Source organism: Dromaius novaehollandiae, chromosome 3 (genome assembly GCF_036370855.1).
Source record: "Dromaius novaehollandiae isolate bDroNov1 chromosome 3, bDroNov1.hap1, whole genome shotgun sequence".
Lineage (NCBI taxonomy): Eukaryota > Metazoa > Chordata > Aves > Casuariiformes > Dromaiidae > Dromaius > Dromaius novaehollandiae.
Window position 1 is genome coordinate 62,767,109 of NC_088100.1, and position 13,228 is coordinate 62,780,336.

Genomic DNA, 13,228 nt, shown 5'->3' on the forward strand with positions numbered 1-13,228 from the left:
TGTGTGTGTGTGTTCATGCTATGCTGTGGTGTGGTATGGATATGGAAAGATGCACATTCTTGTGTTTTTGATAAATGTTTAAAATGTTAATCAGTAGTCTCAGAACAGAGTGCACATTGAAGAGGAAAAAAACTAAGAGGTAACTTATAATCAAGTGAAATTTAACAGTTGCAGGACATCCATAATAGACATAAATCATATGTAATGCATTTTTAGAAGATTGTAAAGAGCATTCACAACAGATATTTAGATGATTGTGCATTTCCTGTGTATCTTTTCTTGTTTCTCTGTTATTCTTCCATATTTTAATTAGAGAAAATCAGGCAGTGTTTGCCGTTCATCTCTTCTGTATATCTGTGTTTCCTAGAAATGCTGTAGTGATATATTGTGTATTATGAAATGTCTTTGTATAGAATAGCTTGGCAATAGAAAGCAATATTACACAGGCTGAACAGCTGAAAATAATATTGAGGGCTGCACATCTGTGAAACAGTAAGGATTTTGTCTTCTATATGTTTGTAGATTGTTTAAGCATATGAACCTGTGTTCCTGCTAAGTAACTTGTGCATCTAAACTTGTAAATCTGCCCACACACTCCTTATCTCTGTGAAGTGTTGAACTGATCATACTCCATTGAAAGTGCAGCACTCACTTTGAGACTACATGCCATGCCTATGTCCTTGTCTGTCACTGTAAAAATACACTTGTCTCAGTGAGGTGCAGTGTGTTGAACCTGGAGATCACTTCAGATAGAGTAGGTCATACAACAGCTCTGCAGCCTGACTCATCGTGTTCACTTGCTGTCTGACAGACCTTCATTGCTTGCTAGCTTAAAACCTAAGATTAAACACAGTAAGGTACTTCATTCTTCTACTGTCTCTGCTGGCTGTTAATTCAAATAACTAATCAAAGCTTCCAGTGTTCCCCACACATACAGCATTTGTTGTTTTGATAGTAAACCTCCATCAGTGCAAGAGTTAAAAATCAGTTACAGTTTATTTATTGTCTGAGTCAAAAAAAAAGATGAAAATTCAAAAAGACATTACTCTCTCTGCTATTCATAACAAGCAAGACACATTACAAGCAAGTAGAAAAAGGGTTATCATATTGAAGCCATTTTCTGGCTGCTGTCTTTGGTATCCTGTGGCTTTAGGAATATGTAAGAAAAGTTGATCTGAAAAGAGTGTAGGATGAGGCTTAGTTGTTCTTTCAGCCCACATCTGTGTTAGGTCTTGCTTCTGAACCTTTCCATGGACTTCTCTTTTGTGTTTGTATCATACCTGCCCTAAATAAAGCTATTTCAAAATGAACTCATTACCAGAGAGTATATGTGTGCAGACAAATAGGTATCTCCAAAGGTAGTTCACCTCATCCTACGATAAGTCAGATGAATCTTTAAGGGATTCTGCCTCAGGTGATTAGTACCTATATATATTTAATCTAGGGCAGATAAAATTCTAGCAGAGGAAAGAGGTCTGTAGGGTAAAAGCTTCATATTTAGACACTTCACTTTCATATGTCCAGAGTTAGGCAAGATGAATCACTCTTAATGTGTTAGCTCCGGTTTCGTTAGTGGGATACAACAGAACTTGGTCTCTCTTAATTTGGTACCCGCAAGGAAGCCATCCTTTAAAACTTCTCTAGGAGATGGTGTTATCAAAAACACAGCAAAGATGTAAAGATACACAGACAGGAACTCAAATATAGCTAGCTGTCCATTTTAACAAGCACTGAGAGAGCTCAGGTGTCTGGTCACAGAAAGGTTGTTCCCTAATGCAATTACAAATATACTGTCAATTTTTAGTGTGGCCTGGGCCACGTTCTGTTAGCAGCTTTACTCCATGCTTGGTTGATTATTCTATGTTACTAAAGTCATGTGATATCACACTTACTGGAGAGATTATTTCCCGAAATGGCTCTGGGGTTTGCTCCTATTAAAAAAAGGGGGTTCCTGGCAAAGTTCCCAGTTACTTGGAGACCTTTCAAGCTGTGACTGGGCCACTGGGGCTCAGAGGTAGCAATCCGCATGGAAGACTCATTGACAGACAGGGAGTGCTTCCTGCTTCTGGCAAAATTTGGTGAAAAAGCTGGAAAATGTTCATGTTGACCAGACTAAGAACAAGCCCAAAGCACTTGATACTTGCTTTCCTCCTATATGCACCCTCATTACACATGACAGAAGCTGTCGTTAAGCCTTTGTTTTGGCCCATGCCTACACCTCTTCCCTCCTTAAGTGGCACAATTTAAGGGTGTTTTAAGGGAGGAAGGGATACTGTCATTGAACTAGAGCTGAGAAAAAATGTGTTGAATATGAAAGACCACTTCCCTTTGTAACATGCCAGACATGAACTAGTGTATGAATATCTTAACATCTGTGAAAAAGTGGTCATTCCGTGTTCAAGCTTTAACATTTTCCTTTTTATTTATTGGATCTGTGTTGCTGCCGTAGTTCTAATAGTGATGTTCATGAAGTATATTTATTAGGCACATGTTGAATGTTGAAAAAGATAGAAAGTTTCAAACATTGTAGTAAAAATTTCTGTCTAATATGAGCCATTGTGAAGTTAAGGTTTTCAGTACTATCTGGTACTAGAATTTCTCATGTACTCTTTTTTATGATGTACATGGCTGAATTTTTAAAAAGTTTTTCTTTCACCAGCTTTGACTATCAGAATTTCTAAAACAAACTGAGCATAAGAAAATGCAGTTGCTCCTTTAGCCTGCTGTTGGTGAAAAGCAAATCAAGCAGTTAAGCCTACAGTTGTTCAAAAAAACATGCACTACTGACTTCTGCAGTTCTAAAACAGATGCATACCTTGCGTTCAAGGAGGAGACAGCTGGTCATTCTGATTTAGAGATTAGCATAATGAAATAAAGTTGGCTCTAAATATCTAGAACTTACAAGGTACAGTGATTAGTTACAGTACTGATTAATGGAAAATTATGCAATCATGTACAGTGTTGACCCAAGTAGAAGCCTGGGGCAACTGGTGATGACTAATGCTAAATGAAAATTGAAGTTATTTACTTCAGCTATTAGATACTTTCAGAGAAGATTTAGAACAGGGGTTTGTTATATATTATTTTTTGTAGAGTAGCATAAACACAATCATTGAGAACAGATGTTTTAATGCATTACTGTATAAGTAAGTCTTGATTTTATTGTAAAATGGTAAAATTTTGTAAATATCAGAACTTTTGTGGTAAGAATGAAATAATTCATGCTCAGTTATTTAATCTTTGCCTTTTAGTTTCTGGGTTTTTGGTTTGGATTTTTTTTCCACTTTGTCAGAAAAACTAGGAAATTATATTTTTGCACATAAGTCTTGCATGATCACTTGAAGTCAGTGTAGGTTTTTGCTGCACAAGTTATGAAACATCTTTTTGTGCAAAGTATATTTTGCTATTCTTTTTGTAGGGAAAGAACTAAGATAATGTGACTTTATTGATCTCTCCACTGCCTGCAGTGCCCTTACTGACATCAACACCATGCTGGGAATAGAAGTGATTAGTCAACAAGAACTGCCTCTCTCCATTCTGTAGGGACAAAGTAAAAAGAACCACAGGATCATTATTCATTAGGTATTATTATTGCTGCTTAATTTCCTCATCATTTCTTGGCAAATGAGAGTTTTAGATTAAAGATAAAATACTAAAGAATACATATAAGCCATATCCAGTCAGGACAGAGCTTCCTAAAGCAGTATCTGGAGTAGATTCTCAAGTTGCAGTTCTTAAAACCTCTTCTTAGGTGCTGCCTGAAAGTTTGGCTCTATTCTGCATAACCAAAGAAGCATGCTGGTTTTGCGAGACTGAAGTACTCATCATCTGGTTTGAGAATGAAATAGCAATATCTCCTTCCAGGCAATAGCAGAATAATTAGGTTACTTTCCCAGGAAGTGAGGGATACAGACTTAATTTCCTCCTTTTTCATGGAAGATTGGTACCATCATCTTCCACATGGGGGTACAGGGAAATGGATTCTGGGTCTTGAAAATATGTCTCTCTTTGTAATTCACATCAGTCATTCAGTCAAATAAAGAAGTGTGCCCTGTCGAAGGCAGTGGAACCTAGATATGTCCCTCTTCCTAACTAATAGTCTGGGTAACTGTTCTTTTTCATGTTCTTCCTTTCCTTGAATCTTGAATTTTTTCCTCATCATGTCTAGAGCTCCCATTCTGGAATGTGACATACTGGGCTTAAATTCTCACAAGAAATACAATTTTTTCCAGTCCAGATACTATAAAAATGTCTTCTCTGTCTTCTATAAGAATATCTTTGTAATAATCTTCTGTATATGGTTCACTGTAAGTTATAAAGAATTAGATGATGGAAGAGATGAAGGATTTAACTATTATGTTACTCTCAGACTCTTCATTGGGATTACAGACATTTTTTTCTTCTAAATCCTTGGGTCTGCTAGACTAGAATTGTTTGCTGGCCACTAAAATCTACTGGCCACTGTCTTGCTAATACAGTTCAGGATGCAGGTTGATCTTCATTGCCACAAGGACACACTACTGGCCCGTGTTCAGCGTGGATCCAGCAGGATCTTCAGGCCCTTTTGTGCAGAGCTAGTCAGAAGCCTCTGCTATTGCATATTTTATTCCATCTTTGATTCAGGACTTCTACATCTTTTAAATTTTACATTTTTTACGTTATATGTTTAGATTATGTGAAATTTCTGAAGCTTCTGTCAGCCCAATCCTCCAGGCTGTCAAGGTCCCTCTCTGTGGCAGCCTTGACCTTCAGCATATCAACTGCTTCCTTAGTTTGTTATCGTCTTTAAAACTGCTGAGGGTGCACTCTGTTCCCTTGTACAGGTCACTGAAGAAAACATTAAGCAGTATCAGCCCCAGTATCAACCCTGAGGAACTGTTGACCAATGTCAAGTGCTTAAGCACTCTCACTATGAATTTTTTTTTATTTGTATGTAATGGGAGTATCCTTTGTTGTGAGTCCGTCCCTTTCACTAAATGGCCAACCATTTTTTTACCCAATTTCTAGTACACCCATCTGGTCCATATCTCCTTGAAATTCTATGGAAGACAATATTGAAAGCCATTCTAAATCAAGGTAAATGACACACACTGCTGTGTCCATGGCCAAAGAGCAATCATAAAATACCTTTATAAATTAGGATTCTCTTCAATATAGGCCAGTGCTATACATAATATTGCCTTCTGATTTTGAGTGGCCTGTGGTCAGTGTAGTGGGGAGGAAGCCATGTGTGCTCATGAACAGCCTCAAAGTTGTATTGTTTCTGTTAGACTGTTTTGGATTTCTGTGGTTGGAAGACTTCAAAATGCTTCAAAATGCTTCTTTCCACAAGTAAACTTGGAAATACTCCTTATTTTGACCCATATGACCTGGTCTTTTCCTTTGACCTGTGATTTTTGTTGGTTTATATAGCTGATGCTAATAGAAATATTCTTTAACAAGTGGGAGGATGTGGCATATGACGACACAGATCTCAGGTAGGGTAGTGCAAAGATCCTTTATTGAAAAACACAGTGGCTGGTTATATAGCAACCAAGCCCAGCCACTCCTCCTTCCGAGTGTCTCCTTGTGCCTTGTGGCATCTTGTGATAGGTAGGAAGACATATCCTGATCCCAGGCAGGCAGGCAGGATAGGCCCACTGAGGCTGCTGGTACGTAGACAGGAAGGCACATCATGATCACTGGCAACTCAAGTGCACACGTTCTGGCCACAGATCATAGTTACCACATCATCACTTTCTGCCTTAGAGATTCTCTGCTGTCTTACACAGTGACATCCTGTTTTGGTCCCCAACAGGAGGAGAGGAATAAAATAAAATAATCGTCAGTTGATCTCGTAGTATTCCTTAATATTAATTGTAAAATTCCATTCCAAAGTTCTTTGGCTTGATTTTAAAACACAATTTAGTATCTGTCAGGAAATTTCTGGAATGCACAATAATGAAACAGTGTTGATGCTGCTGAATTGGCTTACCCGTGATTTAAGAGTCAGTTACCTCTGCTTTTCAATCAGTGCAGATTCTTGATGTTGCTCCCAAAGATTGAAGCCATGTGTATGTTTCAGATGAAATAGAAAAGAAAATCCAGTCAGTTAATAATAATATAAGAGTTCTTTTTCCTCTGTTGCCTGGTGGACTTTGGTGTCCATAGTGAATTACTCTTTAATAATAATGATTAATGTTCAAATTCCAGCTCAAAATCAGATGTATTGTGGATGATTCTTAGGAAATGTTTGTCTTGAGTATTAATTTATTCTGAAGATGTGCCATCATGAGTACTTTTCCAGTAATTTCCAGTTACTGAGCTATGGCATAAAAGTGCTTTATTAGGGCAGGTTCCACACCATGCTTCCCAGGCAGCACTTTCTTCAGTCTGTGTCTTGCATTGGTATTGGTTTGCAACCACTTCCCTAGCCATTTGTTACCAGCAGAGGCAAAGCAGATTAAATAGGTGAGTTGGAGATAAACCTGTGCACTAAGAGCAACTATGCCGTGTCAGATCACAGGTCTTTCTGCCTCAATATTTTTTCTCTGAGAGCAAGCAGTAGCTGATACTTAGAGAAGGATGATTAGAAGGCAGCCCGTATGACTTTGTCCTTTTTCTTGTAGTGTCTGAAACATTGCATTTAATATTGTGACTTTTCTCTGCCAATTTATGGAGTTCATTTTTGAACCTGTTTTGTTCTTAACCTTTGCTGAGTCCCATAAGAATGCACTCTACAGTTTATTAAAATACTTCCCTTTTTGTTTCAAATCTACTGTTCAATAATTTAATAGGTTAAGGTATGGTAAAAAAAAAAAAAAGTGTACTCTAATAAGGAGCAGGTGACATGGGAGAAGGAAGATGACTGGTGATTTCAGTGTGTGGAGGAATACCAAAGGGTGTTCTGGTAAAAGTAACACAGGACTTGGAAATAAGTCTAGCTGAAGTCTAAACATTGGGAAAAAAATACTTTAACTAAAAATCACTTCATGTTTTGGAAAGTCTTTAGTATGGCTTGCAAAATACATCTCCCATGGATATATCAATATTTTGCAGATGCTTATGTGTATGTGTATATATATCTGCACATGTGTATGTGTCATTTTAATTTTTCTCTTATTCTACTGAGGTTTATAAGCATTTCCTTGATAAAGTCAAAAGTGTTTGTGACATCTGCAAATTCCATCCACATAAGACAAATCAAGTATCACTGTTTTTCTTACAACTTAGTTGGGTGTGTCTTGTGGTTGAGTTGCCAAACAGATATAAGAGCCACTTTAAAAAGTGTATTTCTTATTTAAAAATCCAGCATTAATTTTGTCATGAATGGTTGACTTTACAGGGGAGTTTGACACAGTACAGAGTCCCTCCACGCCAATCAAAGATCTTGATGAGAGAACATGTAGGAGTTCTGGGTCAAAGTCCCGGGGTAGAGGGCGGAAGAACAATCCATCACCCCCTCCGGACAGTGACTTGGAGGTATGCCCTGTAGCAATTGATCAATGGTAATGTGGTGGTTTCTTCTGATGGAAAGTAAATTCTGCAGATTACAGCTGTGGAAACAGCTTAGAGCTTTTCAGAAAACAGCATGGACTCTTTTATTAACTGAATATAACAAATCTTAATGGCCATTTTAACATACACATACAATGATACATTACTGTTCTGTATGAGAAAGTTAGATAGATATAAAAATAAATGTGATTCATCTCTGTGCTTTTTAGCCCTAAGCCCTAGTCTTTTTCAGTTTCTCATGCAATAGAACCACAAAACTGAGACTTTTGTGTTCAAATTTGTCACAATTACTATTTTTTTAAATAGGAAGTCTCATTTATTATTCAGCATAATTATGTTTATTTATGAATGCAGAGAAAATAAGCAAGATTATCTGTCCATAACCTTTCAAACACTTAAGTACAAGTTTGTCTTTATGCTTGTCAGTAATGTCTTGGATTTCAATGAAATAGCTTATATCAATGAAGTGATATACTTTATGTGCAAAACCAGAGCCTTAGTGAAGAAGTTTATCTGCCTAATATACAGGGTGATGATTTAAAACACAGGTGACCTCTTAGTCATGGAGTAATTAATAGTCTTACTACTCCTGTATTAGCAGCACGCTGCTTTACTGTGACAGGACGAGAAAGAAGCTTAGCGCATATGTGTGTGAAACACTTCAGCAGTGGCATCAGAGGAATGTGCTGTCCATGTGTGTCATGTGTCTCCTGCTGCCATAAGACTGGCATTCAAAGCGAGTAGCCTGGCCAGCCCCACTGCCTGTGTGTTCACCGAACATCTCTGGGTACAACAGAGGGTGCACTTGCTAGGATTTGGCTGGCAACACAAGCTCTCCTGCAGTGATAGGGTGGGCTGCAGTGCTAAGCACTGGCTCTAGGTGTCATTGCATACAGAAATTATTAAAAAATTTTCTACTTCTCCTACTCTTCAAGGCATATAACTTTTCTACTGAAGAGACTGTAAGTTTTTACATTTCAGTTTTCCTGTTTCTTTTATAGTTTACCAGTGTAAATGAACACAAATTCCTGATCAACATAAGGAGTTTCTTTCTTTTTTTTTAAGTTAGAATAATCCATTTTAAGTATTACTTATGTTGTGTATTCTATATGGCACATCTTACTAAAGACTTAATATTAGCTATGCAGGAGAAACAAAAAGAGCCTTGAATCAGTAAGATCTGCACAGAGGTAGCTGGGAGAACTATTTATCCTTAAATTAATAGTTATATTTGACCCAGAGTTTTCTGACATCTGTGTTATGCAGCTTAATTTGAAAAGCTCTTTAAAGGAAGAATAAGAGCTTATTGAGCAATGAAAATGCTACAGTCCTAACTTTTTACCAATAAATGCACGATACACTGTTCCTGATGATTTTCAGAGATAACCTGCTTGATTAGACAATTAGTTAAAGTTTAGGACATGACTGAGTTGATTTTTGGCCCCTGGGGTGGCGGGGGAGTTTGATGTTATTTGTGAATTAATATTGTCCCCACTTCTGTTTTCAGCGTGTATTTGTTTGGGATTTGGATGAAACAATCATAGTTTTTCATTCACTGCTTACAGGATCCTATGCACAGAAGTATGGCAAGGTATGTAATCCATGAATTCTGTGTTGATTGACTGCATCATAACTATCTGATCTGTACATATTTTTCACCTCTTGTGTTCATAATGGCTTGGGAGAAGGTAGAGGGTAAGGCATAGAATAAAACCCATTTTCATAACATTAACATGGAAAAGTCAAGTGGAGAAATGAGACACAGACCCTAAACAATATATGAGTCAGGGCTGAAGCAGAGGGAAGACTTCATAGAGGAACAAGGATGAGGTTCCTGAGGTACTGCAGAGATATTGCAGGGTGATAACAGGTTTATACTGACAGTATTTGAATGCACGGAGGGAAAAAGAACAAATACATTGGAATATGGAAAAAGAAAACAACTGGCGAATTTACAAGGAAATTGATGAATCAAGATGAATAAGTGAGAGAGCGAGCTGTTTAAATGCCAGCTGCAGATGTTATTCTTTGACTCCCTATCTTTTCCTCTGATTCTCTGGTTCCCTTGGCTAGCTCTGGGGTGAGTAATGCTAGGGAGTGAATCCCTCTACCAGCCAGTCAGTTGTACTCGTCCTCTCCCTTGTGATGAAATCCAAAAGGAGTTCAGGTCATGCAGCAGTGAGTGGCAAAGCAGCAGGAATAGAGTGAGGGAGAGAAAGAAAAGCAGTGGCAGCCTGAAGGAGCAGAAGCAGGAGTTCCCCTGCTGATTCAGCACTGAGCCCCGTGTGAGGCTCAGTGAGGGCTTGAGTGTGGGGGAATGGCTGTTTGCGCAAGGGGTGAAAGACCAAGGAGAAGGAGCTGGTTGGAAGACAAGTGGGTTGCACCAGAAATGGACTGCTGAGAAGGGTAGAATTTAATGTCTAGATAAAATGAAAAATAAGAGCAAATAGATGAAGGAGAAGAAAATGGACAGAGAGGAGGGTGAGCGTGGATGTCACAAAAAAGTCCATGGGGTTCCTGCTGTGAAACTTCAAAGGATGTGGAAAAACATACTGTTTATTTGGTATCCTTAATGTTTTTCTACTTTTGTCACCTCTGCCTAAGTATAGCTGTGATAATATGAACACCCTGGTGTCTGGGATGGCAGAGCTGTTCACGAACTGTGCGATGAGAACCATCTGCAGAGTTTGTTCATGCATGTAGATGTGTGAGAGAAAGACAGACAGAGAAGCCCCTCTTGTGAAAGATCTTTCTGTTAATGAATAAAGGACTGGGGAGAGGATGTTGGTATGTACATATGTGGGTATAGAAGGTTTTCTAGGTATTGTGCAACTCAAGTGTAATTAATACAGAGGTATTTCTTTCTAAGAACATAACTGTGTCCCTGTGATGTCAGAAGAAGGGCTTGTTTAGCCTAAGTTTCCTGTCTCTTAACCCCAGCCAGAATCAGATGCTGAAGAAACAAATGTGAGGAACAGGACATTAGGGAAATGATTTCCACACCCAACCTCCAGTCAGTGGTTTAGAGATTTCCTAAGCCAGAATTTGCAGCATATAACCTTTGATGGGCCAACCCTCTGTGTTTCAAGACAGCTGTTTGTGCTTATGAAAAGTGAAAGATAATAGGAAAACTCACAGGCCCAGACAAAAACCTGTTTTTCTGGAATGCTAAGATAAGGGTAGTTATTCATCTCTTGCACAAAATATGCTTGCCTATTTTGCAGCTTCACAGTGCCAAATCAGTGCACATTTCAGAACCCTGTCAAAAAATTCCTCTTCTGCTATTTTTCAAACACTGTAACAACAGTGACTCTGTGAGAGCCATTTCTAACTTATACCTATCAAAACAAGAGAGGAACATGAACATGAACATTTATATCACCTTTGAGTGTAGCCCATATACCACCAGAGGACTTGCTGAATTGCCCCACTGATGCAGTCATTTCTTTCATCCTGTGTGAGTATGCCCTTAGGATGCTTATGTCTGATGCTACGCTCTTTGCCATCTCACAATGTAAATGATCAAAACCTAAATCAATTTTAATACAAAGTTTTAAAAATCAGAACACTTTTCATAAACCTCTGGCATTTGAAAACTCTCTTAGATGCCGCTTCAGAAACATAATTTCTCTTGGTTTCTCACTTCATCATCAGTAAAGATATTTGAAAAAAATCCCTCTACCACTGCTTTTTAAGAATTCATCTGTTCCTATAATTGACATAAAGTCCTTAGAACAGTAATGGCATATTAACAGCCCATAGTAATGACAGTAAATAAAGTTGGCTTATATAAACCAAGCATCAGTAACTAAGATCATGAACAATCATGAAACAAAAGGAGAGGAATCATTAAACAAAATAATTCCTTTTTCTACTGATAGGCAGCACACATGCAAATAGGGAAGTGTATTCATTCCCACAGACAGTAAAATTAAAATAGTAGTCCTTTTCCTTCTTGCAGTAACTACCTGTACCACATTTTTGGAGAACCTGTTAGGAAGGTAATAAGTAATTTCTTTCTCATAGTCTATATATTGTTGACTGCATGGAGGCTGGGGCAATAGGAAAGGGAAAACAGTGAGAGCTTATATGACTAGGCTCTAACTTTAGCATGTCATTGAAATGTTGTCTAAACTTAGATGGGATATATCTGAGCCTAAGTGCTTAAGAGGTTAGACATTGTAGGTGGAAAAGATAGCACAGCTGGACCTCAGTCAGTTTTGGGGCCTGACCTCTTTAGCAGATGTGGCCCTTGTGTTTTCTGTGTATGACTTCAATCTGTAAACAACATCTTATTCCAACCTAAGGTCTGGATTGTAAGGAGAATTGGGTTGTCATGAGAATAAATACTCCATTAATTGTGAGGTTCTCGATGGAAGTCTTATGAGCATTCGTGTTTCAAGTGTTGTAGGTTCTGTTTTTTCCTAGAAAGATGGCATAAAATTGTTACTTCAATATGAAAAAAATTTTCACGGTAGTATCAAATAGTTGTAATGCTAAATCATTTCTTTGCAGTGATTTGCTATCTGGCTTTAAAATTTGAAGGTGTGTTTCATAGATGCTCAACTGTGTATATTGTGCTCCTACCTATGTATTTTGTAAGCATATTTTCTTTAATGTAATTGGGTTGCTCCCAAAAAAGAAATCACAAAATTAAACAAGACAAAACCAGAGTATTGCCTTCTGCCCAAATTTACAGGTACTCTAAATGGGATTAGCAAGTCTTCAATGTGAATATTGTTTTAAGGGAAAGTATCTTTGCATACCAAGTATGCCCACTTTGTACTTTCAAGAGGTTAGATGCTGGATTTAGAGCCAGTGTGAATATACAGACAGCTAAGGATATTCTTCAGTTCTATCACATCTACTCCTTGATGTGTCAACTTTCATTCCCTTCTTTCAGTAGCTCTTTGCTCTATTTCTTGCGGTGAGTGGACAAAACCAAAACATTCAAAAATGAGTCTTTTAATCCCCTGTACTCTGTTGCAATTGAGACAGTGCACGGAATGCTGTGAATAGAAATGCAATATGTGGAGATGGCTGTTAGTCTTACAGCCAGCCAGGTGGAGAGACCAGCATATATGTGCAGAAGCTCTTGAGAGTCACAGTGGTGCCAGTAGACAAACAGTCTCTTTCTCAAAAGATTTCTGCATTTTAAAAAACATTTAAAATTAAAGGGAGAAGGGAAAGGCAAACCAGTGTCCACTAGGAGAGATAAATAATGGGGACTTTCATTAGCAGAGATAATGTGGGAAGGCATGAATCCAATAAAATCAGTTTTCAGATCAGATATATTTGTCAAGAGAACATCAGATTTCTGACTTAGGCCTGGAGATTTCTACATTTTAGAATGGACACTATCCTTGCTATACACTTGTCCAACACTTTGCATGGTGCGATATTAATTTGATTTCAGAATTATGTATCGCTGTATGTAACAACATAAACATATGTTGTTATAAATACAAAACTAGTGATTTGAAAAAAGATTTAACTTGGAGGATCCCACTTTAGATATGTCATTTGAAATGTAGGGCAAATTGCTTCTTCTTAGGTAGGCACCAGTGGAGTATAACTTTAAAATCCACTGCAGTGGGAGAGATTTGACTAGGGATTGGTCAATGTATCACTTCAAAAAATCAAAATATAAAACTTACCAGAGGAAGACTCTCTGCCTGGCTATTTTCTACCTGTGGATGTTTCTGTCTGACACTGGTGTAGTGGTTATTTT

At 37.9% G+C, this 13,228-nt stretch overlaps 1 protein-coding gene across 8 annotated transcripts in view; it reads left to right on the forward strand.

Moving 5' to 3' along the window:
- EYA4 (EYA transcriptional coactivator and phosphatase 4) overlaps positions 1 to 13,228 on the forward strand; it is a 154,987-nt gene that overhangs the window by 120,890 nt on the left and 20,869 nt on the right. For all 8 annotated transcript variants that reach the window (XM_026120606.2, XM_026120614.2, XM_026120626.2 and 5 more), the window contains 2 exons: positions 7,325 to 7,461; positions 9,005 to 9,088. In XM_026120606.2, the coding sequence (XP_025976391.1) occupies positions 7,325 to 7,461; positions 9,005 to 9,088 (221 nt within the window). The remainder of the gene's footprint in view (positions 1 to 7,324; positions 7,462 to 9,004; positions 9,089 to 13,228) is intronic.